General features: G+C 37.2%; 2 protein-coding genes and 1 pseudogene across 2 annotated transcripts; 1 reads left to right on the top strand and 2 right to left on the bottom strand.

Annotated features, from left to right (window-relative positions):
• Positions 1-186: 186 nt before the first annotated feature.
• On the bottom strand, positions 187-4,408 carry LOC116033378 (annotated as a pseudogene).
• A 1,971-nt stretch (positions 4,409-6,379) lies between these two features.
• Positions 6,380-7,900, top strand: LOC116033272. The gene is made up of 2 exons (XM_031276028.1): positions 6,380-7,362; positions 7,459-7,900. Exons 1-2 carry the CDS (start codon positions 6,380-6,382, stop codon positions 7,898-7,900), a joined length of 1,425 nt encoding a protein of 474 aa, XP_031131888.1.
• Positions 7,901-14,161: 6,261 nt separating this feature from the next.
• Positions 14,162-16,607, bottom strand: LOC115999987 (shikimate O-hydroxycinnamoyltransferase-like). The gene is made up of 2 exons (XM_031239977.1): positions 16,179-16,607; positions 14,162-15,244 (listed from the first exon to the last, which is right to left on the bottom strand). Exons 1-2 carry the CDS (start codon positions 16,605-16,607, stop codon positions 14,258-14,260), a joined length of 1,416 nt encoding a protein of 471 aa, XP_031095837.1. The 3' UTR covers positions 14,162-14,257.
• Between the last annotated feature and the right edge of the window lie 8,671 nt (positions 16,608-25,278).

The following is a 25,278-nucleotide window of genomic DNA, read 5'->3' as shown; positions in this document are numbered from 1 at the left end:
AATGAGGGAATTGGATCTTTGTGCTTTATTAAGAAAGTGTGTATGAACATATACTACAAGTCAATAGTATTAAAAAAAAAAACAATATAACAATAAGTATATTTTTAATGAGTAAAATACCCTCCACATGCATGCTTTTGTTTTATTGGTCCATCAATGAAGTTATGGATATTCTTTGAGATGAGCTCAATTGAAATCAAGGAATTCAAAAGTCAACGGCTTGAATACGTGTAATGCATGGGCCTCTATAATCTCCAGCTGCCATTTTTGCAGATGCATATAAACTATACAATCTCCATTCCCTTTCGGGCTCGGCATCGGCATAACGTAACCCGCTTGTCCTCACCAGTGAAAATGGTACGATCCAAATATCGGTTTCCCCCACCCAAAATCAATCTTTCTCACCGGAAATTGCTGCCCTGATGCCACCACCGCCGCCGGCGTATATTTTGGCTAAGGCCGGTTCCGGACGGTGGGCTTCTACCCAATCAATCAGTCCAAGAAAATGTTCCCTCGTCAGGGCTTTCTCCAAGAACTCTCGCACTGCATTTGCCACCCAACTCAATGGCTTTTCCTGCAAATCTTCGATCTTTCTGTCGCCAAATGGAATCGAAAGAACGTTCCCGAAGTAGCCCTTTAATAGTTCAGCCTGTTTTTCATCTCCGTCGCTCAATCTGGTCCTCCCGTCAACCACAACCCCCAGTTTCAAATTCTTGAAGTTGTGATCTTTACACATTCCGGTGGCAATTGTTTTCCATAAGAAGGCCGAGAATGATTCCATCTTTGTAATCCGATGATGTTTTGCGCTACCTTTCTGGGAATTGGCTAGTGATTGGATGCGAGTGATTTCGTCCGACTCTATATAGTATATGCGACTTATCACGCTTTGTTCATCAGTTTGCAGGGATTCGGGCTCCGGCGGCGGCGGTAGGGATGAGATTAGCGTATACATGGCGTCGACGGAAAGATCGTAGTGGGCGGGACGACGAGGAAAGAGAAAGGACCTTCGGAAACAGGGGAGCTGAGACAGCGGCTTGGCCAGAGCTACCTCGGACCACGATACGAGGAACATGTTGGCCGAGTAGGCATCCGCCACCCGGTGGTCAAAGGAACAGCCCACCACCACTCCTCCGCATTTCAGTTGTGTAACCTGTTAATTTGTTCACACAATATGATTAGAGAAGATGAGATTCAGAGGTATCATAGAATATTCCTAGTCTACAAGTTACCTGGAAAAGCTAGACTGCTCTCAATATCACTTTCATACTTTAATAAATTAGTTAGTGGGGATTAAGATATGTGAGCTTAAGTAACCAACCAGTTTAAATGGAGTCCAGATTTATCAATAGTTTTAGACTTTTAGCATTCCAATTTAATGATTCCATTTACTAGAAGAAGGGACAAATTAAAATAGTCATGGTCAAGACATGTGTCAAACCAAGATACACACAATATATCCCAAATAATCATGGTGTCAATAGCCAGCTATATTCATTAGTCATTTTAATTTGATCTCATTTAGTATAATTTTATTATAGTGTTTACTTTAACATTGCGTCTATGATTAATAAAATTATATATATGGGTAGGGTTTGTGAATAGACCACAAGAGTGGCTTTGGCAATGGAAAACATCGGCTTTCAAGAATTGTGATTAATGTATTACACTACTTTTTATACTTAGAGTAGGCTATTCTATTGCATCGCATCAAGGAACACCTAATCCAAGTGCTTCTCCTTTCACTTGATTCCAATTAGCTTGTTTACTTGCTTTCTTTGCATTAGATTTGCTTGTTGCTTTGTTTTTACTTGTTGTTTTGATAATGCTTCCTTGGTTAGTTTTTTTTTTTTTTTTTTTTTTTTTTTTTTTTTTTTTTTTTTTNTTTCTTTTTTTGCTTTTTTTTTTTTTTTTTTTTTTTTTTTTTTTTTTTTTTTTTTTTTTTTTTTTTTTTTTTTTTTTTTTTTTTTTTTTTTTTTTTTTTTTTAACTTCCTTGGTTAGATTTAATACTTAGCGTTCTAGTGCTCATACTCCCTTGTGCTTTGCCACGCATTGTTCAATTTCTATTCGTCATAATTAGAGAATGGCATTCTAGAGGAGTTCACTTTCTCAACCTTACTTTCCATCATTCACCTACTACGATTATCACCAAACAAGTTTAATACTCATGGATTTCAAGTTTTAGACTTGTAAACTTGTAATTAATATTAACAAATCGATACTACTCAGATTATATTAACTCATGAACTCATGCAATGAATATTATGACAACAATTGAATATTTGAAGCTTTCTTTGAACATTATTATAAAATTGTATTTTGAAAAGCCCACGATTAAAACAAAAATTGTTATCCATTAAATATTAAAATTTAGTTTGGCTTTTCTTTAAACATTATTATAAAATTGTATTTTGAAAAGTCCAAGTTTAAAAAAAAAAAATTGTTATCCATTAAATAGTGAGAAAAAAAAGTAGGTCATCAGATTTTAGACTGACAACGTTGTCAGAAATCAGGATCCACAAAGGTGTAAAAGGTGGAAAAGATTCCACTTTTGCATGCAAGTACATATATATATATATATATATATATATATATATATATATCAATCTCTATTATCTAATAAAAAAGTGTCGGCATAAAGGTCACATAATGTGTTACCGCAAAATAACTTTCATAAAATTAAAATAACCATTACCGCAAAACGCAAATTATATCGTGGACCGTGGTCCCAAAACGACGTCGTTTTGATTAATGAAAACAGATGGATGAATTCGCGCCACTCACTTTCTTTTCATATATACTGCAGTTACATTTCAACACAACTGCAGTTACCTTTCAACACAACTGCAGTTACTTTTTGATATAACTACAGTTTCATTCGATAATATAAAAACACAAAAGTGAAACTGTTATTCAGTATCTGTTCATATACACTGCAGTTACATTTCAACACAACTACAGTTACATTTTGATATAACTACAGTTTCATTCGATAATATCAAACACAAATGTGAAACTGTTATTCAGTATCTTTTCATATACACTGCAGTTACATTTCAACACAACTACAGTTACATTTTGATATCACTACAGTTTCATTCGATAATATCAAACACAAATGTGAAACTGTTATTCAGTATCTTTTCATATACACTGCAGTTACATTTCAACACAACTACAGTTACATTTTGATATCACTACAGTTTCATTCGATAATATCAAACACAAATGTGAAACTGTTATTCAGTATCTTTTCATATACACTGCAGTTACATTTCAACACAACTACAGTTACATTTTGATATCACTACAGTTTCATTCGATAATATCAAACACAAATGTGAAACTGTTATTCAGTATCTTTTCATATACACTGCAGTTACATTTCAACACAACTACAGTTACATTTTGATATCACTACAGTTTCATTCGATAATATCAAACACAAATGTGAAACTGTTATTCAGTATCTTTTCATATACACTGCAGTTACATTTCAACACAACTACAGTTACATTTTGATATCACTACAGTTTCATTCGATAATATCAAACACAAATGTGAAACTGTTATTCAGTATCTTTTCATATACACTGCAGTTACATTTCAACACAACTACAGTTACATTTTGATATCACTACAGTTTCATTCGATAATATCAAACACAAATGTGAAACTGTTATTCAGTATCTTTTCATATACACTGCACTTTCTTTTCAACACAACTACAGTTACTTTTTGATATAACTACAGTTTCATTCGATAATATCAAAACAAATGTAAGGCAGTATCTTTTGGAATGAACCGTAGTGTCAATTACGGGACTCCCTCTCCCACTTACTAAAACGACGTCGTTTTGGGACCGCGGTCCACAATGCATTGTGGACCGCGGTCCACGATATAAGATCTAACCGCAAAACTGGTTTATTTGTGGATTCAATTCCTATGTAACTGAATATATATGGAATCATAATATGATATAACCTGGATGGCAAGTACGCCATGCTTCACGTCGGGAACAAGCTTATTTTCTATACTCTCGTCCGGGTTGTACAAGTTCAGTTCTCTGAGCTCTACGTCCCCCAACGCTTCCGAAAACTCCACCCCGCGGTTGTTACACATAATTTCCGGCTCTCCGCCTGAATTCTTCACCACTTCGCCGGCGAGGGCATAGTAGGAGACCAAGGTCTCCGCCAACGCCGCCTTCAGATCGCTACAAATGGCACCAAACGTTAATTTTGGTGTTTTTTGGTAACAGAACAACACTTCGAAGGTGACCGGCGGCAGTAGCAAGTCTAGGTTGGACTGCGGCACCCAATGCTGTGGGATTGGCGGCGGCGCCGCCGCCACCACCTCCTTCTTCTTCACTCTTACACTCAACTCCTTTTTAGTACTCATTTTTTCCTTGTATGTGATGATCGAGTTGGGTAATGTGCAAAAGTATATTCTGGATTATATATATATAGTCAGGCTATGAAAAATCTAAGAAAATGATTAGAAACTACGATACCTTTTGCACAAGGTACAATCATCATATATATTTACGTTCCTATCTCTATTAGGCTGTCAGTATCCTTACCTACAAAGAAGGAATTAGCAAAATGAAAAAATGCAAATGTTGTTTTCATTTTCTTTTTATCTATGTTGCAAGCTGCCTATCTCTATCAGGACAAATGTTATTTTCATTTTCTTTTTATAGCTATTATGTTGCAAGCTGTAGCTTTTCTGCTAAAAGCCTTTTTCTTTTTTAGTTTTTCTTATTATTATTTTAGTATTATATTTATAATATAATAATATGAAAATGATGCTCATTTTTATATGCAGAAATGTATAATAAATAATGAAGAATTTGTAAATTTGATGATGTTGAAGTGATATCTATTTTAAAAAATGAGAGAGATTTGTGAAAATAAGGATAGCCTTATCTAATACAACTCAAAAGGATCAGATCAACATACTAAAACTTTCATAAATACAACTTTACTTAAGTTGATCAAAACTTTGGTTTGATAAACATAAGGTTACAAGTTTGACTCTCAACAAAAGCAATCTTTTGACATTTTTGGTTTGGTTTGAATCTATAAGCTAACTATGAGTACCCTAGATTGTCTTTACCTGTTAGGATTACAAATCGAGATTTACCTCATTACTCAAAATAATAATAATAATAAAATAACTTTCATAAAATTAAAATGACCATTACCGTTTCTCTCCCTAGGACTTCTAGGGTTTTCTCTTTTCTCCTAGTTCGTGCTAGGGTTTCCGGCCGGTTCCTTTGCTTTTTCCGGTATCTGCGCCGGTGTTTCTTCCCTGTCTTGACGAAGACGTGATCATGGCGTGTGGGGCGGACGAAGACGTTGGCAGACTCGCAACTCGGTGGGCAGACATGGCGTTGGAGGAGGAAGAAGCTGCGTTTGAGCCTGTTCTTGATGGCGCGGGAGGGGTGGATGCTGCAGTGCAAGCGTCATGGCCGATGGTGGGCCGTTTCTTGTCTTCTAAACTGATAAAGCTTGAATATATGCGTCAGGTCCTTGCATCCGTCTGGCAATTGGTTAAAGGGGTCCAAGTTACCGAGTTACAACCGAACCTTTTCATGTTTGTGTTCTTTCATGAATCGGACCTACAATATGTTTTGGACGAAGGCCCTTGGTCGTATGAGAACCACACCTTAATCTGTAGGGCTGTGCCGGAGGGTATGCTGCCCGGGAACGTCGCACTTGATACGGTCGATATGTGGGTACAGCTACATGACTTACCGTTTGGTTATACGTCTAGCATGATCCTTGAACAGGTAGGCAACTATCTCGGGGCTTTTGTGAAGCATGTTGAGCGCTTTGCGGGAGCACCATGGTTGGATTTTTACCGTATAAGAGTGGCTTTGCCGGTTGATAAGCCAATCAAGAGGCGCATGAAGTTGTTGAAGCGAGACAAGACTTGGTGCAGGGTTACTTTCAAGTACGAACGACTGCATAGCTATTGTTTTTTCTGTGGAATGATGGGCCATGTGCATAAATTCTGTTTAAAAGCTCGTGAGGCAAGGATTCCAGTTAAGTAATACCCATTCGGCCCGGAGCTACGTGCGGGTTTGCGTCGGGGACCTCGGGGAGTTGGTGATAACTGGCTTGTGCCGGTAGGGGGACGGCCGCGGATGGAGGACGGGCCTGGTTCCGCTTCGGTCGGCCGTGAGTCGCAACCGGTGGTTGCAATCGAACCGCAACGTAGCGACGTTGATGTAGCAGTCGTTGCAGTGTCAAAGCGAAAGCGGGAAGGTTCTGGTAGTGGCACGAGGCGTCAGGGGGCAGGGGGTATGGATGTTGTTATGTCCGAGGTTCCAAAAAACTTGCATGTGGCGGGCTCTGGTTCTCAGGCCCGCCCGTCATCATGAGTACGTTGAGTTGGAACTGTCGTGGCTTGGGCAATCCACGAATAGTTCGCGAAGTAGTGGACTTAGTGTCCCGTAAGAAGCCTGAGTTTGTCTTCCTCATGGAGACTAAAGTGAACCGGGAGCATGCAGAACGGCTCCGGGTTAAGATTGGCTTTGAGGGTTTATTTTATGTTGATTCTATTGGTCGTAGTGGTGGACTAGCTTTATTTTGGAGAAGAAATAATACTGCCAAGTTATTGAGCTTTTCAACTAACCATGTCGATGTTGAGGTCTGTGTGACTGGTCTAGGGACATGGATAATGACTGGTTTCTATGGATTTCCGGAGAGGAGTCGTAGGAATGCTGCTTGGGACCTCTTGAGAACACTAGCAGGGAGATCAACTCTGCCATGGGTTGTACTGGGAGATTTTAATGATCTTCTGTTTCAACATGAGAAGAGGGGTGGTAAGACACATCTGGATGGACTCTTACGCGGCTTTGGGGAGACTCTCGATGATTGTGGTCTAATCCAATTACCCATGCAGGGCCATCAGTTCACATGGGGGAGGGGAAAGGGCACTCAGGAGTGGATGGAAGAGCGGCTTGACAAAGTTTTAGCTCGTGCAGATTGGTGCGATTCCCTTCCAGCTGCTAGTGTCTCTAATATTCTAACTCGCAATTCTGATCATTCTGCCCTCTTTTTGGGGGTGAAGGAACGCGGGGTTTCAACTTTTGACACACACAGACAGTTCAGATTTGAGATGGCGTGGATACATGATGAAGGTTGTAGGCAGCAGGTCGAGGTTACGTGGCAGGAAGGGAGAGGTGACGGGCTAATGGATTGCCTACAATACTGTGGCATGAAACTCCAGTGCTGGGGTGGTGATCATTTTCATAAATTCGGGGACAAGATCAGGCGTTTGAAGAAGGAGCAGGCTCAGCTACATGGCCGTCTTGATTCGGATTCCTTGTCTAAATATCAAGAGTTGGAGGCTGAGCTGTGCCAATTGGAGAAGCAGGAGGAGATTTTCTAGCGCCAGAGAGCAAAACAGCATTGGTTGCAAAATGCGGATGCAAATACTAAGTTCTTTCACAGGTATGCTTCCGCTCGTAAAAAGAAAAATACTTTAACTCGTTTAAAAAATGATTCTGGTTTGTGGGTGGAGGATGATGAGTTGAATACTCTTGTGCTTAATTATTTTAGTGAGATTTTTACATCATCTAGTTCTGTTTCTGCTATGGATTCCTTTGCTGCATCCGTTGAGCCACGAGTGACCCAAGACCAGAATGAAGTTTTGCTTAGGCCTTTTCAGCCGGAGGAAGTGAAGACTGCTTTGTTTTCAATGTTCCCTGATAAAGCTCCAGGGCCTGATGGAATGAATCCGGGATTCTATCAACATTACTGGGATGTGGTGGGAGGGGATGTCACTACATTTGTGCTTAATTGTCTGAATAGTTGTTCTTTTTCGAATGGCTTAAACAACACTAATGTAGTCTTAATTCCCAAGAAGAACCACCCGGAGTTGGTTTCTGATTAGCGACCCATTGCCTTGTGTAATGTGGTTTACAAGATCATGGCCAAGATGGTGGCAAACAGAATGAAACCCCTGCTGGGGAACATTATTTCAGACTCCCAGAGTGCATTTATACCGAATAGGCTCATCACTGACAACATTCTGATTGCAGCAGAGGTGGGGCATTATCTAAACAGAAAACAGTGTGGTATGGGAGGCTGGGGGGCTCTAAAATTGGATATGGCAAAGGCATATGACCGCATGGAGTGGTCTTTCCTGCGCCATATGCTAAAGGTTTTGGGGTTTGCCGGTCAGTGGATTGATATGCTAATGTTATGTGTCACATCTGTGTCCTACAATTTCATGGTGAATGGTAGAAGTGATGGTCAGGTAATTCCCACACGAGGCATTAGACAAGCGGATCCCTTATCTCCCTATTTGTTTATAATTTGTGCGGAGGGCCTTTCTTTGTTGCTACAGCATGCAGAAGCTAGAGGATCTATTCATGGGTGTAGGGTAGCACCGGGTGCCCCGCTTATTTCACATTTGTTTTTTGCAGATGATAGCCTATTATTCTTCAAGGCAAATATTCAAGAGGCAGGGGTGATCAAGCAGTGTCTCGTTGAATATGAAAACATGTCGGGGCAGGCAGTAAACTTTCACAAGTCCAGTGTGTGCTTTAACAGGAATACTGCAGGAGTTGTAAGAGATGAGGTGGCTTCTGTCTTGGGAGTTGCACAGGCTCCCAATTTTGGAAAATATTTGGGGCTTCCGTCTTTTATTGGAATGGAAAAAAGGGCAGTATTCTCTTATGTTGAAGACAAAATTAAGCAAAGATTTAGCTCATGGAGTAAAAGGTTAATTTCGCAGGCTGGAAAGGAAGTTCTTCTGAAAAGTGTGGCTCAATCAATGCCTACCTTTTCTATGAGCGTTTTTCTACTTCCAGCTTCAGTGTGCCTGTCTATTGAAAGGGCTATGAATAGGTACTGGTGGGGTTCTGGGAATGAGAGAGGTATACAGTGGAAGGCTTAGGATAGACTGTGTGTGCCTAAAAAGTATGGGGGTTTGGGATTTAAGGACTTGAGGGCTTTCAATCTTGCAATGTTAGGAAAACAAGCTTGGAGGTTTCTAACAAGACCCCAATCTCTGGTGGCACAAGTGTATAAAGCCAGGTATTTTCCCAAATCATCTTTTATTGATGCTAAAATGGGGGGCAACCCAAGTTTCTGCTGGAGAAGTATCATGGCAGCCCATGGACTTATTTGTAATGGTGTGAGAAGAAGGATTGGGGATGGGAATGACACTCTCATCTGGGGACACCCGTGGTTGCCAGATGATCCTAGTCCCTTGGTTCAAACTCCCATGCCAGGTACATTGAATGGTGCAATGGTCTCAGGACTTATTAACCCCGAGACAAGAACATGGGATGTCTCAATTCTGCAGGACTTGTTCACTGCTACCGATATTAACCGCATCTTAAAAGTGCCTGTCACCCCACATTATAAGGATTATTGGTATTGGCCAAATGAGACACATGGATGTTATACAGTGAAGGAAGGATATAGGCGCATTATGGGAGAGGTGGAAGTGCAGCCCGGGAACTATGATAAATGGCTACATCTTTGGAAGATTAGGTGCCCTTCAAAGTGGAAATTGTTTCTCTAGAAAGCTCTATCTAATGTCTTACCCACCACTACCAACTTGATTTTAAAGAGAGTGGAGTTAGACCCAACATGCTCAATGTGTGGCCTAATGCATGAGACTACCATGCATTCATTACTTGTGTGTGATTATGCAAAGCTTGTATGGCATGAAACATCATTGCAACTACCAAATGTTGTTGGGGATAATTTTGCAATATGGTTCGGTGATGTTACCTCCAAACTAACCAACGATAATTTATTTGTTGTGGTAGCAGTCCTTTATCACCTTTGGAGGGCAAGAAACCTTGCGGTTTGGGAGAAGAAACTACCTCGTCCGTCTACGGTGTGGAGGATGGCCGAATCGGCTGCAGCTGCATGGCGTTTCTCACGCGAAATCCGTCTAGCTTCTGCCGCAACAGCCCATGCAATTGGCGCCTATAATTTCTCACGCAAATGGCCACTCCCCTCCATTAGCTGGCGATACCTTATGCTGTCAGTTCGACGCAAGCTTCAACCCACAGTCAAAGGCAGCCTCGGTTGGGGCGGTCCTCATGACACACAGTGGCGAATTTCTTGCGGCATTTGCTTCGCGTATCTCGGCGTGTTTTTCACCACTGATGGCATAATCATTAGCGTGTAAGGAGGTCCTTTCATGGCTTAAGGGTCGTGGATTGGATTCGGTTCATTTATTCACTGATTGCTCCACGCTACGATCTCTCTTAACTTCAGCGCACAGTAACATATACTCTTATGTTGGCTTCTCAGTAGAGGCCTCCAAATCTATTATGTCATCTTTCCATTCATGTTCAGTCCATTATATCCCGAGAGCTACTAATACTAGGGCTCATATCTTAGCATCTACAGTTTTTTATCAGGAAGATTCGTTGTACTGGGAGATTATTCCTCCTAACTCTATTGCTCATTTATTTTAATATACCAATTTGGTTTTGGTTTTCAAAAAAAAAAATGACCATTACCGCAAAAGTGGTTTGCTCAATCATCATATGATTCATATCCTCCATTATTGGTTGAGTACACTGTACACCATAGGGACTTTTATTATTTGTAATTGATATTGTTTGTATTTGTTTTTATTAGTACAAAATATTAATTTTTGTTATGAATAATAATAATAATAATAACAACAGAATAATAAGAACAGCAGATATATTGGAGCTGAAGGAGGAAGAGATGGATTTTGTATATATTCCTTCGTATCTTTTACAAAGAATGAGGATGGTATTTATAGGGCTAATTAAGGTAAGATTAAACAAATATAGAATTTACAAGATAAGGATAGTTATTCATGTCAGGCAGATTGGCTTGTCACTTGCTTATAGCATCCAACATTACTAGTAGGCACGTGTTTGATTCCCACCATCATGAGTCAGCCTCTTCTTGAAACTTGGAAATTGTTTGTATTGAACATTTATGTTCATTATATACTGTGTGTGAATGTGCCCATAGCTCATTTGGTAAGGCCCTTGTTTTCTTTTCTTGGGGTTTCAAACTTCATCTTGGACATCTACTTTATTTATTTTGTTCCATAACAATTTTGTTTTTTGTTGGCATATTATAGTCAATTTATTTATTTTGTTCCATAACAATTTTGTTTTTTTTGTTGGCATATTATAGTCAATTGTTATGTTGGTCCATTTGTAAAGATACGTCAAATGTGTGTAAATATTGAAGTCTAATTTTGTGGGATCAAAAAAGTGACCGTAAATGACCATAGAAACTATTTTTGTGGAGCAAAGAATTAATTTGTGATGTGCTTATGGAAGATGTGAAAATATCTCAACAAGATGCGGCTAAGATTAATTCCTTCAACTCCATGTAACACTACATGGAAAGTGCATGTAGTGAATGACTTGTGATAGATACCTAGCATAGGCACCCGGTCAATATTACTTAGCAAGCAGTCGGGCATGACTCTCGGACTCGGCAGTCAGCACTCGATACGTGACCATTCGATTCCTTAACATCCTTCCATAACCCCCTAATAATTACCCTATTATTAACCACTAGTTATTCAATTTATTTCTCATTAGTCCTGTTGTAACCTACAAACTATTACTCATAAAAATCCCATTAAAGCTCATTTAAAACCCCTTCTGATCCAACGGCCAACACCCATTCTGGTACTATAAAGATGAAGTGTAGAGCAGGAGAAAGGGGAGAGAGTTCCAACGTGAGAAAAGAGAGAAGCAAAATAGACATGTACAAATACCCTACAAAAATAGTGAAATTTCGGCTTGGCACCGCCCAAAAAGGCCCGTGGTTTTTACCTTTCGGTTTCCACGTCAAAATACTGTGTCTTACTCTTGTTTTTATTTGTTTATTTTTACATTGTGTTGATTCAATCGGTTGTGTTGGCCCGCCGAGTGACCACCCCGGGGTCACAAAACCATCAACTTGCATGGCTAAAATTGTAGTGGTGTCCTAACTACTATAAATATTGGGAATTGTAAGGAAGGAAATTGAAGTTTCAAGGGAAAAATTTAGACATATTATTCACAAGAAGCTGGGAAGAAACTTCAACACAAGGGACAAACTGGAGTACTATCTATCAGTACAAGTTGTGTTAAAATTCAGGTTGGTTAGGATTTATATAATGGGTAGAATTAGCTCAAACAGTATTTGTAAACTTTTTCAGAGAGTTGCTTTACAAGGTTAGTGTTCAAATGAGTGGTAAATCTAGTTTTGTAATTCATTGGATCTTGTAATTGTAAAAACCGTGAGTTGATCTTGAGTGAAAAGTTTTGGGCGTGACCCGACAGATCAGGGGGTATTCTCCAAACTGCGTTATCAAATTCCAACTATGTTTTATTCTATGATTTGTTTATTTCATTATACTGTGTTCAGAATATCATCTGTAGTAACTACGTACTCTTACTGATACTCTTACTGAATTCGGTATATATTCAATATATTTCTGCATTACATTATTTCACATATATTGATCCAAAAAGAGTCTTTGTCTTATTAAGAGTTTAGGCTTTGTTATAATTCGACGTATTTATATGAAACTCTCTTGTGGCCAAGATGGTCTTCTTACTTTATCCGGGGTGATAATGGGCCGGGATCACAAATAGAGATTTACGACTCACCTAATTTTGACTTGAGACCACCCTACCTTTTAAATAAAAAAGACCACTGAAGTTCAAACGCATAACATCCCATTTGAAAAAATCACTTCGTGCCACTAAACCACAAGTTTATTAACTAATTCTTTTAAATCTATATGTATGTATATATATAATTAACAAATGACACATGTTACACTCTACCACACTTTGCTCCGTCCTTGTTTGACAATGCGTGGCAAATTATTCTGTGGACCTGGATTTAAAAAAATACACAATTTTGATGTACTATAAATGTTCACAATTTACATATTGAATGTTCACAATTTTCATATACTGAATGTTCATAATTTACATACTGAATATTTACAATTATATACTAAATGTTCACAATTTACATATTAAATGTTAACAGTTTTATATACTAAATGTTTATAATTTATATACTGAATGTTCACATTTTAAATTGTAGACCCCGAGTCCATATTCACAATTATAGAGCCAACAATGGGGCAAAGCTCGCCTAGTTGTCTCCTCGTGGGAGCAACATATTGGACTTCTTGGTTTGAGTCGATTAGTTTTGCTCAACTTAAGCTATTTTACCTCTTTGTGGTCCCTGTTGTTTAGCGACACTTTTTTGGTAGTATGAATTGCTACGCTTCACCTGTTTCTTTTTTTATAATATGTATGTATCTTGTTGTTGTGCTCCCTGTGGGTAATAGCAAGAGAGACCATAAAAATGATTTTCCAAACAAAAAGAGTAGTTGTTATGCCGTGGACCTGGGTCCAATACGACACCGTTTCACAATTTTATTATCATTTAAAAAAAAAATAACGGCGTTAAAGGCTCCTCATCGCAACAGAATACAAATTCTACACTCACAGACCCTATACTCCATATTCACAATTTGAAAACTTCACATTCACATATTACATGGCTATATGTTTAGTAACTATATTACCACTGTTATGCATTCACACATTCAAAACTCTATATTCACTGGTCCTATATTCCATGTTCACAACTTGGGAACTCCACATTCACACATTACACGGCTACAAGTTGCTAGAACTCTGTTAACTTACTACAGATTTGCACATTCATAACTCTACATTTATAAATTCTATATTCCATATTCACAATTTGAAATCTCCACATTCACACATTTCAAGGCTGCTAGAACTCTGTTAACTCTACTACAGATTCACACATTCATAATTCTACATTCACAAATTCTATACTCCATATTCACAATTTGAAACCTTCACATTCACACATTTCAGGACTATATGTTTAGTAATTTTTTTTTTTTAAAAAAATAGTGAAACGGCGTATGGACCTGGGTCCACGGCATAATTATTTGCCCAAAAAAGTGATTGGGCCTGACTCAAGTGAGTGAGTGAAAGATGTGGTAAGAGAGCAAGCGGTGCAGGTAACACTTTCATAATACACATTACACTTTCGATTTCTAATGAGATAGATTTGGAATCTTCCCTATGAAAAATGACAGTGACACAAGATAGTTAATAAAAAATAACTTGTTTAATTCATTCACATTTCACAATTGGAGATGCATATAAACAAAACTTGATGCCCATATGATCTAGAAACAGAAATTATATGGAGTAATGAACCCAAAATATGATACAAATCAATTGAAATCAAGGTATTCAGAAGTCATCGGCTTAAATACATGCGATGCATGAGCCTCTATCAACTCCACCTGCCATTTTTGCAGATGCATATAAACTATCCAATCTCCATTCCCTTTCGGGCTCGGCATCGGCATAACATAACCCGCTTCTCCTCCCCAGTGAAAATGGTACGATCCAAATATCGGTTTCCCCCATCCAAAATCAATCTTTCTCACCGGAAACTGCTGCCCTGATGAAACCACCGCCGCCGGCCCGTCGCCGCTGGCGTAGATTTTGGCTAAGGCTGGTTCGGGACGGTGGGATTCAACCCAATCAATCAGTCCAAGAAAATGTTCCCTCGTCAGGGCTTCCTCCAAGAACTCCCGCACTGCATTTGCCACCCAACTCAATGGCTTTTCCTGCAAATCTTCGATCTTTCTGTCGCCAAATGGAATCGAAAGAACGTTCCCGAAGTAACCCTTTAACTGTTCAGCCTGTTTTTCATCTCCGCCGCTCAATCTGGTCCTCCCGTCAACCACAACCCCCAATCTGAAATTCTTGAAGCTGTTATCTTTACACATTCCGGCGGCAATTGTTTTCCATAGGAAGGCCGAGAATGCTTGCAGCTTTGTAATCCGATGATGTTTTGCGCTGCCTTTCTGGGAATTGGCTAGTGATTGGATGCGAATGATTTCGTCCGACTCTATATAGTATATGCGACTTATCACGCTTTGTTCATCAGTTTGCAGGGGTTTAGGCTCCGCCGCCGGCAGCGGCGGCGGCAGGGATGAGATTAGTGTATACATGGCGTCGACGGAAAGATCGTAGTGGCCGTGACGGCGAGGAAAGAGAAAGGACCTCCGGAAACAGGGGAGCTGAGACAGCGGTTTGGCTTGAGCTACCTCGGACCACGATACGAGGAACATGTTGGCCGAATAGGCATCTGCCACGCGGTGGTCAAAGGAACAGCCCACCACTACTCCTCCGCATTTCAGTTGTGTAACCTGTTAATTTGTTCACACAATATAAGAGAAGATGAGATTCAGAGGTATCATAGAATATTCCTATGGTTCCACTTTTGCATGCAAGTACATGTCATATTCCTATTTATTTCTTAACACTATGTAAATCGCACCGACAGCACGAAAAGGCACAATCATACCTGATTATAACTATATATATATATATAACTATATATATATATATATATATATATATATATATATATATATATATATATTAGTTCTAGTGCGGTTAAATTTGAGCCATGGATCTTGCTTAAATCAATGTCCAGGATTACCAAAAAAAAAAAACGCGGTGTCAATTTGGTAATTTTTGCATTTAGATCAAATTTAAGGTGCGTGATTTTTGTACTTAAAATGAGTGGGTTGTGTTAGTTTAAGGTGAGTAGTTCTTGAAACTTAAGGTGTGTGATTGGTTTTCTTAAGGTGCGTGCTTTTTGTGCTTAAGGTGAGTCAACATGAAGCTTAAGGTGCGTTTTTTTTTCTTCTTCAGGTGCGTGGTTTGTGTGCTTATGGCGCGTGATTTGAATGCTTAAAGTGGGTAAGTGACTTAGTGTTGAAACTTAAGGAGTTAAGTGAATGAACCTAAAGTTTAAGGTGCGTGATTTTCCTTCTTTAAGGTGCGTTGTTTCCCTCCGTATGGTGCATTGTTTTTCTTATGCGTCAGTTTTTTATTAAGTTCTAAACCCCAACCAATATTCTTTATAAGATTTTCTCTACAAAGTCAAGGAAGCTTTAACCAGATCTGAACCATCATATATGTATATATATATATATATATATATATATACATATATATAAGAGACAGATCAACAATCATATTATTGTATTGACAAATTAAATATTTGTATTTGGATGCCTATGTAAATATATGGAATCATAATATGATATATATGCAGCCGTTAGCCGTATTAACCTGGATGGCAAGTACGCCGCCATGCTTCACGTTGGGAACAAGCTTCTTTTCGATGCTCTCGTCCGGGTTGTACAAGTTCACTTCACTCAGCTCTACGTCCGCCAACGCTTCCGCGAACTCCACCCCGCGGTTGTTACACACAATTTCAGCCTCTCCGCCTGCGTTTTTCATCACCACTTCGCCGGCGAGGGCATAGTAGGAGACCAAGGTCTCCGCCAACGCCGCCTTCAGATCGCTACAAATGGCACCAAACGTTAATTTTGGTGTTTTTTGGTAACAAAAGAACACCCCGAATGTGACCGGCGGCAGTAGCAAGTCTAGGTTCGACTGCGGCACCCAATGCTGTGGGATTGGCGGCGCCGCCGCCTCCACCACCTCCTTCTTCTTCACTCTTACACTCAACTCCTTTTTAGTACTCATGTTTTTCATAGTATATATGTGATGCTCGAGTTGAGTACTGTGCAAAAATAAAGAGTGTATTATGGATTATATATATAGGCTATGTTTGTCAAACATAGCTGAAAAGTAGTTGAAAGTTGAAAAGTTATAAAATAATCTGAATAATAATAAAAATAAAATAACTTTTATAAAATTAAAATGACCGCAAAAGTGGTGTATTCAATCATCCCCGATTGGTTGAGTATACCATAGGGACTTTAATTTTAGAGTAAAAATTTTCGGGAGAGGTACCACACTATATATGAGATTACATAGATGCATGTTCAGTTAAAATGCACTAAAAATTCTAATCTTTTTATAAATCAATCTTAATGACACTTTTGCGACTATGTTTGAACGTTTGGTTTGACAATAGAGAAATAACCAATGTTCAGTTAATGTACACTTTTGCGACAATGTTTGAAATTGAGTATTATATAATAATATATCTAACTATATTAATAATTTACCATCGTCATTATATATATATTTTTTTCATAATTTAATTAAAATTAAAATTTATTACATTTTTTGAAAATTTTGAAAATTATTTAAAAATACTAATATATAGAAGTTTATTATTAAATAATAAATAAAATATATTAAAAATATACATAATAAAAAGATATTGTTAGTACAAAAATTTAATATGATTTGTAATTGATATTAATTGTATTTGTTTTTATTATTAGTTNTATATATATATATATATATATATATATATATATATATATATATATATATAGTTCTAGTGCGGTTAAATTTGAGCCATGGATCTTGCTTAAATCAATGTCCAGGATTACCAAAAAAAAAAAACGCGGTGTCAATTTGGTAATTTTTGCATTTAGATCAAATTTAAGGTGCGTGATTTTTGTACTTAAAATGAGTGGGTTGTGTTAGTTTAAGGTGAGTAGTTCTTGAAACTTAAGGTGTGTGATTGGTTTTCTTAAGGTGCGTGCTTTTTGTGCTTAAGGTGAGTCAACATGAAGCTTAAGGTGCGTTTTTTTTTCTTCTTCAGGTGCGTGGTTTGTGTGCTTATGGCGCGTGATTTGAATGCTTAAAGTGGGTAAGTGACTTAGTGTTGAAACTTAAGGAGTTAAGTGAATGAACCTAAAGTTTAAGGTGCGTGATTTTCCTTCTTTAAGGTGCGTTGTTTCCCTCCGTATGGTGCATTGTTTTTCTTATGCGTCAGTTTTTTATTAAGTTCTAAACCCCAACCAATATTCTTTATAAGATTTTCTCTACAAAGTCAAGGAAGCTTTAACCAGATCTGAACCATCATATATGTATATATATATATATATATATATATATACATATATATAAGAGACAGATCAACAATCATATTATTGTATTGACAAATTAAATATTTGTATTTGGATGCCTATGTAAATATATGGAATCATAATATGATATATATGCAGCCGTTAGCCGTATTAACCTGGATGGCAAGTACGCCGCCATGCTTCACGTTGGGAACAAGCTTCTTTTCGATGCTCTCGTCCGGGTTGTACAAGTTCACTTCACTCAGCTCTACGTCCGCCAACGCTTCCGCGAACTCCACCCCGCGGTTGTTACACACAATTTCAGCCTCTCCGCCTGCGTTTTTCATCACCACTTCGCCGGCGAGGGCATAGTAGGAGACCAAGGTCTCCGCCAACGCCGCCTTCAGATCGCTACAAATGGCACCAAACGTTAATTTTGGTGTTTTTTGGTAACAAAAGAACACCCCGAATGTGACCGGCGGCAGTAGCAAGTCTAGGTTCGACTGCGGCACCCAATGCTGTGGGATTGGCGGCGCCGCCGCCTCCACCACCTCCTTCTTCTTCACTCTTACACTCAACTCCTTTTTAGTACTCATGTTTTTCATAGTATATATGTGATGCTCGAGTTGAGTACTGTGCAAAAATAAAGAGTGTATTATGGATTATATATATAGGCTATGTTTGTCAAACATAGCTGAAAAGTAGTTGAAAGTTGAAAAGTTATAAAATAATCTGAATAATAATAAAAATAAAATAACTTTTATAAAATTAAAATGACCGCAAAAGTGGTGTATTCAATCATCCCCGATTGGTTGAGTATACCATAGGGACTTTAATTTTAGAGTAAAAATTTTCGGGAGAGGTACCACACTATATATGAGATTACATAGATGCATGTTCAGTTAAAATGCACTAAAAATTCTAATCTTTTTATAAATCAATCTTAATGACACTTTTGCGACTATGTTTGAACGTTTGGTTTGACAATAGAGAAATAACCAATGTTCAGTTAATGTACACTTTTGCGACAATGTTTGAAATTGAGTATTATATAATAATATATCTAACTATATTAATAATTTACCATCGTCATTATATATATATTTTTTTCATAATTTAATTAAAATTAAAATTTATTACATTTTTTGAAAATTTTGAAAATTATTTAAAAATACTAATATATAGAAGTTTATTATTAAATAATAAATAAAATATATTAAAAATATACATAATAAAAAGATATTGTTAGTACAAAAATTTAATATGATTTGTAATTGATATTAATTGTATTTGTTTTTATTATTAGTTGATGACATATATTGGTCCAAAAAGAGCCTCTGTCTTATTAACTATTTAAGCTAGCTTTGTTATTGATGAGGGCATGGACCCTATTATTAATGAAGACATGTGACCTTGGCAGCTCATTTTAATTTTATTGGGAAAGTATTCGCTCAAGTGGGATATCTAATTTTATTTCCAATAATGAAAGAATGATGCATAGAGCAAAATAAACAAAGGAAATGCTACCAAAGTAAATTATTGTATGAACCGTGGTTCACACAGTGTTGCGTGGATCATAATAAAAAATACATTTATAATGTATTTTCCTAGATACATTTTTAATATACTTAATGTTGTCAACACAATAATCATTGTGCTACCAATAAGGGTTTAAACCCAAGACTTCCAACATAACAACACAAGCACCAACCACAAGCTACTTAGATTTCATGTGCTAAAAGGCAAGATGCTCTATTTAATTGTGTGAAGATCGATAGGGACTCCTACACTATAGATAGACCCTTTCATTCCCTTAAGGATCATCCCTTGGATCACTTAATCCCTCTGGTCCAGTGGTATGGTTCTTAACATTCAACCCATACATCGGCCAGTGTTTGAGTCGATATTGTTCTTAGTCTATTCCTTGGGCTATAGCTTGTATTATCTATTTATATTTTGGGCCGCCATTTCGGGTCAGTTTCTCGGGCTTTTGTATGCACTCTTTGGGCCTCGTGTCTCGAACAATAATACAATTACTCCGTATTTTCTGCCTCTCGTTCTATACCTCTATACCCGATTTATGTTGAACCCGATTCTGACAAAACTATCAATTATAATTCGGCCTATTTATAGGGAACTCTCTTGTGGCCAATATGGTCTTCTTACTTTATCTCAACAAATGTGTGGTTGTCTGGATGTGTGAACGTCACTAGTACAAAAAAGAACATAAGATCAGAGGCTAACTTCTCGCTACTCTTTTTAAAAGAAGGGTAGGAGATTGTTATAAAAAATACGCAGTGACAAAATTATAAATGTTTGAACAAGAATCTGCGACCATTTATAAGTAAAACAGTCAAAGTTTGAAAAAAAAAAAGAAGAAAGAAACATAAATAGTTTCCGCTACCGTTCCACTTAGAATGATTGTGAAATTTACCGAACAAAAAATAAAATAAAATACACTTTCCGCGACACTGTTGCATTTAAAACGATCACGGAAATTGTAGTCTTGATAAATAAATAAATTCAAAATTTCAATTAACGAGGAGCTTTGAGCTATGTGAACTCTCTCTCCTTTATTTTCACATAGAATTCTACTACATGGACTCTCATTTTCTACTCGCTCACCTTTAATATGACGTGACAAGATATGATATGTTATCTTCATCTTGTGGGTCCCAAGAAAAGTGTCAACATCAAATTTTTGTGTGAGGGAATAAAAGTCCCACCCACAAGAAAAGTGTCAATATCAAAGTTTTGTGTGAGGGAATAAGAGTGCAGTTGTTATACCGTGGACCATGGTCATGGCTGATACTGCAGTTGTGTTGAACTGATACTACAGTTGTGTTGAATTGATACTGTAGTTGTGTTGAAAGGGAATTGTAGTTACGTGGAATAGATATCGTTTCATCCGTTTGGAACTATAGTTGTGTTGAACTGATACTGCAATTGTGTTGAAGCAGTTGTGTTGAAAGGAAATTGCAGTTGCGTAGAATGGATACTGTTGTTTTCATTAATCAAAACGACGTCGTTTTGATGTCTCGGTCCATAGTATAATTTACGATAAAAGTGGGGAGTGTAACTTGGGAGTCCAAATATTATTTTCCTTTCACATCTCATCTCTTTTACATCACTCCCTCTCATAGTCTCTTCGTCTTCATCAAATCAAACTTTACATCTCTCTCACCTAAAACCACCAGAACCCATCAGATCTCTCCCCAAAACCACATCTTCATCTTTAAGTAGAATGCATTAAAAAAGTGCAATAAAAATTAAAATTAAAAATACATTAAAAAAAACATATATCATTGGTATACATTAGATTAATTACATAATCATCTACCACAAATCAATAGGGATGGCAACTAGACGACGGGACGGGACGAAGAGTATACTCGCCGTGCCTGTTCCCGTGTTTGACCGAGAATTGAAAAAATCTCCATTCCATTCCCGTTGTCGCGAGAAATTAAGTAAGGATGGAGATTCCTCGTCTCCGGTCAACCCCTCGGGCTAAATGTGCAGGCACGGGTATTTCCGTTTCCATCTCGGTCACCGACGGAAAATTACACATGATTCTCTTTCCCGTTCCTATATATTCTATGAAAATTTTCTCCATTTATTATGTCGCTGTCAAAACGAGAGTCGTGAATCTACTTGGGAGACAGGACAAAGTGCAATATGTAGAAATGAAGTCATGGGCCTAGTAACCATGTGTACCTAACATAGTCTGGTTGGCTCAGGGTACTATGCATTTCTGCTCACCACACATCACCATTACTGATATAACCAATTAAATATGCCTATGCCTATGCCTATGTAACTGAATATATATGGAATCATAATATCATATATCCGCAAACGGTTCGGCGAATTCCAGCCCGCGGTTGTTGCTGGCCACGATATATAGAAACGTGGAATTGTGGAAATAGAAGATGATAGGATATCATTTAACTCGAGCAAATATTTATCATATGTATTGGGAAGAAATATTATCCAATAATTATTTTTATTGTAGGCCCTTCCTAATCCTGGTGTGGTTGATATACGAGAGGCACTAGACGTTTAAGTTGAAGCCATACTACTAAGCGCTAAACGCTACGGCTTCTTGAAACCTTGCTTGAACTAGTTATGTACACTACTACAGGAATTACATATAACGTGGGTTATTTAATGTCGGTTAAATCACTAATCGACGTTAAAGGTTCATTAAATAAATAAATAAAATAAAGGCAAAAACGTTCAAGATGCAAATGTAACACTTATATGCACAAATGTTATACTTATATACTCAAATGTAATACTAATCAGGAATAAAATTTTTGTTACTTATAAGGGTAAATGTAATACTTTTAAAGGAAAATACAATACTTTTACATTTCGATTTAAAAGTATTACATTTTTTCTCAAAAGTATTATATTTGCCCTTATAAGTAAGGGGCACTTGTCAACATTATTTATTATGAAAAATGTATTACTTTTTCTCTTATAAGTAACAAAAATTGTATTCTTGGTTAGTGTTATATTTGAGCATACAAGTATGACATTTGCACATAAAAGTATGACATTTGCATGGTGCTTTGACCCGACCCGACCCGTCTCACTAATAAGGATCCGTGAGACGATTTCACACAAGTGTGACCCTAAAATAAAAGCTCTTTAACGTCGGTTATTAATGAATAACTATCGTTAAAAATATGAAATAAAATTAAAAAAAATGCGGTGTATATACGACGTCAATTATTAATATAATCGACGTCGTAGTGATTTTTTGTTTTTTTTTTAATTATAATTTTCATATGCGACGTCGGTTATTATTTAAGTCGTATTGATCTTATTTAATTCGACGACGCGATACGACGTCGGCTAGGAGTTTAGCCTACATCGTATCATGTCGAATTAAAATATTTTTAACCTACGACGTCGGTTATTATAAAAAAACTAACGTCGTAGGGTTTTTAATAAAGCGGCGGGAATCCTTTATTTTAGACCATAATTTTATTTCTTCTTCTTCTTCTGAAAAATCCAACTCCAAACGCCATTGGCCATTGCAACGCGAAGCACACCTCCATTGCCGTCGCACACCTCCACAGCCGTCGCACACCCACCGACATCCTCCGCCACTGCAACACCGCCGCAACCACTGCAACGCCTCCCTCCGCCGCACCGCGTCCGGATTCCACAGCGCACATGTTGATGAGTTGGAATAAAGAGATTATGGAGGATAGAGAGGGTTTAGTAGTCAAGACCTTGTGGTCTAATGACACCCGGTTTCACTCTCATATGGAAGGGGTGGGTCCGAGTCTCAGTAGTACTTCAGTATGTTGAGAAAGTAGTTATGAACAGATACTGCATTATAACAGAGTCAGTAGTACTAAAAAAAGAGAGGGTTTAGTGCAAAAATGAATGCCTTTCATGTGCTGTGAGCTACTCCAACTCTATTCAATTTAATTTAGATATTGTCTAGTTGAGTTCGTGCTCAGGTAGCTAGTTTTTTTTTTTTTTTTTTCTAAAATTTTTTTGAGTACTACTGCCTCTCTTACAATGTAGTATCTGTTCATAGCTATTCTCTCAACCTACTGAAGCACAAAGAGTCAACAGTTGCCTCCACTAAGGCTCAAGTAGCTAGTTTGAATAGTGCCCGAATTCAAACCTCTTAATGCTTAGTTCAAGCAACTCACAAGTCTAACACACATTTTTTTAACGGACGTTTGGTTGGATGGAATTGCAATTCCCTCTAACCAAACAATGAAATTTTGATTGTTGTGAAATTGAAACGGAATGGAGTTGCAATTCATATATATCAAACGCCCACAAAAGTTGAAAGTATATAGAGAAAATGGTCAAATAAACTCCTAAACTTTACACCAAAAGTCAATTAGGCATCTAAACTTTAAAAAAAAAATACAATTAAACCCTTAAACATGTTATTTTTGGTTAAGGGTGTGTTTGGAAAGCAGAAAAATGACTTTTGAAAAATGTTTTCTGGAAAATGAGTTATTTTCCGGAAAACAGTTTCATTTACAGTGTTTGGTTGCATACTGAAAAACTGTCTTTGTGTGTTCGGTTCTTTTTTGGAAAATGTGTTAAATTGTATAATTTTATATTTTAATTATTTTTTTAAAATAATAATAATAATAATAATATATCAAATAATAATATTTCTTTTACAAAGTAACATATGTGGTCATTTTGGAAAAATAATTGTTGAAGCCAAGTCTGAAAAATGACTTTCAGAAAAAAATTCAAAAGTCATTTTCTGACAAAGTGACCTCATTTTTCTTGGTCAACGAAAATTATTTTTTGTTGACTGTATTTTTCAAGCACGGCCAAACACCAAAAGCCCAAAAAATAATTTTCAGAAATCATTTTCCTGACTACCAAACACACCCTAAATAAGTCAAATTTACCGGTAAAGTTACACCAATAACTTTATTTTTGGATTTAACCCTTTCTGCAAGTAATTATTCTATCATTGATGACGAGGGTGCCATTTGGATTTAACCCTTTGGATTCTTTTTTTGCTCTTCCATACATGCCATACCATACAAACCCTATATGGGGACCTAGCTAGTACTAGCCTGGATAACTACATTGAGTAATTAAAAGTTGTACTATCGAATTTTGTTTTCTTCCCAAAATAGTGGAGACATAGATAATCCTTTTATTATATTTTATTGATCTTATTTATTATTTATTGGTTAAGTTAACTTTTTCTTTATTATTTATTTTTAATTAATTTTTAGTTATTTTTAGATTTAAATTTTTGTGTTTTATAGTACTTTTCATGTAGTTTATAAATAAATACATAAATATTAGATACTAATATCATGGTTGAAAAAATGGTTAGGCGCTCGAGGGCGCCTAGGCAAAGATTAATCGACGCCTAAGCGACGGTGTAATTTTTTTTTTTTTAAATTTGTTTAAATTTTTTTAATTTTTAAAATTTTAAAGACTAATAATTATAAACTATTTAATACTTTAATAGTTAACACTAAAATATTAAATATTAACCTAAAAAACATCTAAGTTTGAACAATTTAGGGTTATTTTGCTCAAAACGATGTTGTTTTGAGTGAAATAACCCATTAAAAAAAAACAATAGCTAATCGGCCGACTAGGCGGTCAGCGCCTAAGCGGCCTAGGCGGTCGGTCGCCTAAACCACCGATTATGGTGATACACTAGGTGGTCGGCCGGCGCTTAGGTATGATTTTTGCAACACTGACTAATATTAAACTTAATGTTATGAAAATTGAATTCAAAAGTACTTTAGTCAAGCTCCGTTAATCGACCGACACACATAAAATGAGAAGGAGAGTAGTAACTAATTAATTTTACATTACAAACACTAATCTTTTACGGGGCTATTGGTTGGAGGCAAGGAATTAGGTGGGAAAAGAAT

This window comes from Ipomoea triloba, chromosome 1 (assembly GCF_003576645.1).
Source record: "Ipomoea triloba cultivar NCNSP0323 chromosome 1, ASM357664v1".
In the NCBI taxonomy this organism is placed as follows: Eukaryota; Viridiplantae; Streptophyta; class Magnoliopsida; order Solanales; family Convolvulaceae; genus Ipomoea; species Ipomoea triloba.
Note: the sequence above shows the minus strand (reverse complement) of the source record. Positions and strands in the feature narration are given on the sequence as shown.

Excerpts from the sequence above, each read along its gene's own strand:
- LOC116033272 (XM_031276028.1), top strand. The coding sequence starts at position 6,380 with ATGAGTACGTTGAGTTGGAACTGTCGTGGCTTGGGCAATCCACGAATA. Across the intron at positions 7,363-7,458 it reads CAAGAGTTGGAGGCTGAGCT|GTATGCTTCCGCTCGTAAAA; the intron begins GTGCCAATTGGA and ends GTTCTTTCACAG.
- LOC115999987 (XM_031239977.1), bottom strand. The coding sequence starts at position 16,607 with ATGAAAAACATGAGTACTAAAAAGGAGTTGAGTGTAAGAGTGAAGAAG. Across the intron at positions 15,245-16,178 it reads GCGGCGTACTTGCCATCCAG|GTTACACAACTGAAATGCGG; the intron begins GTTAATACGGCT and ends ACAAATTAACAG.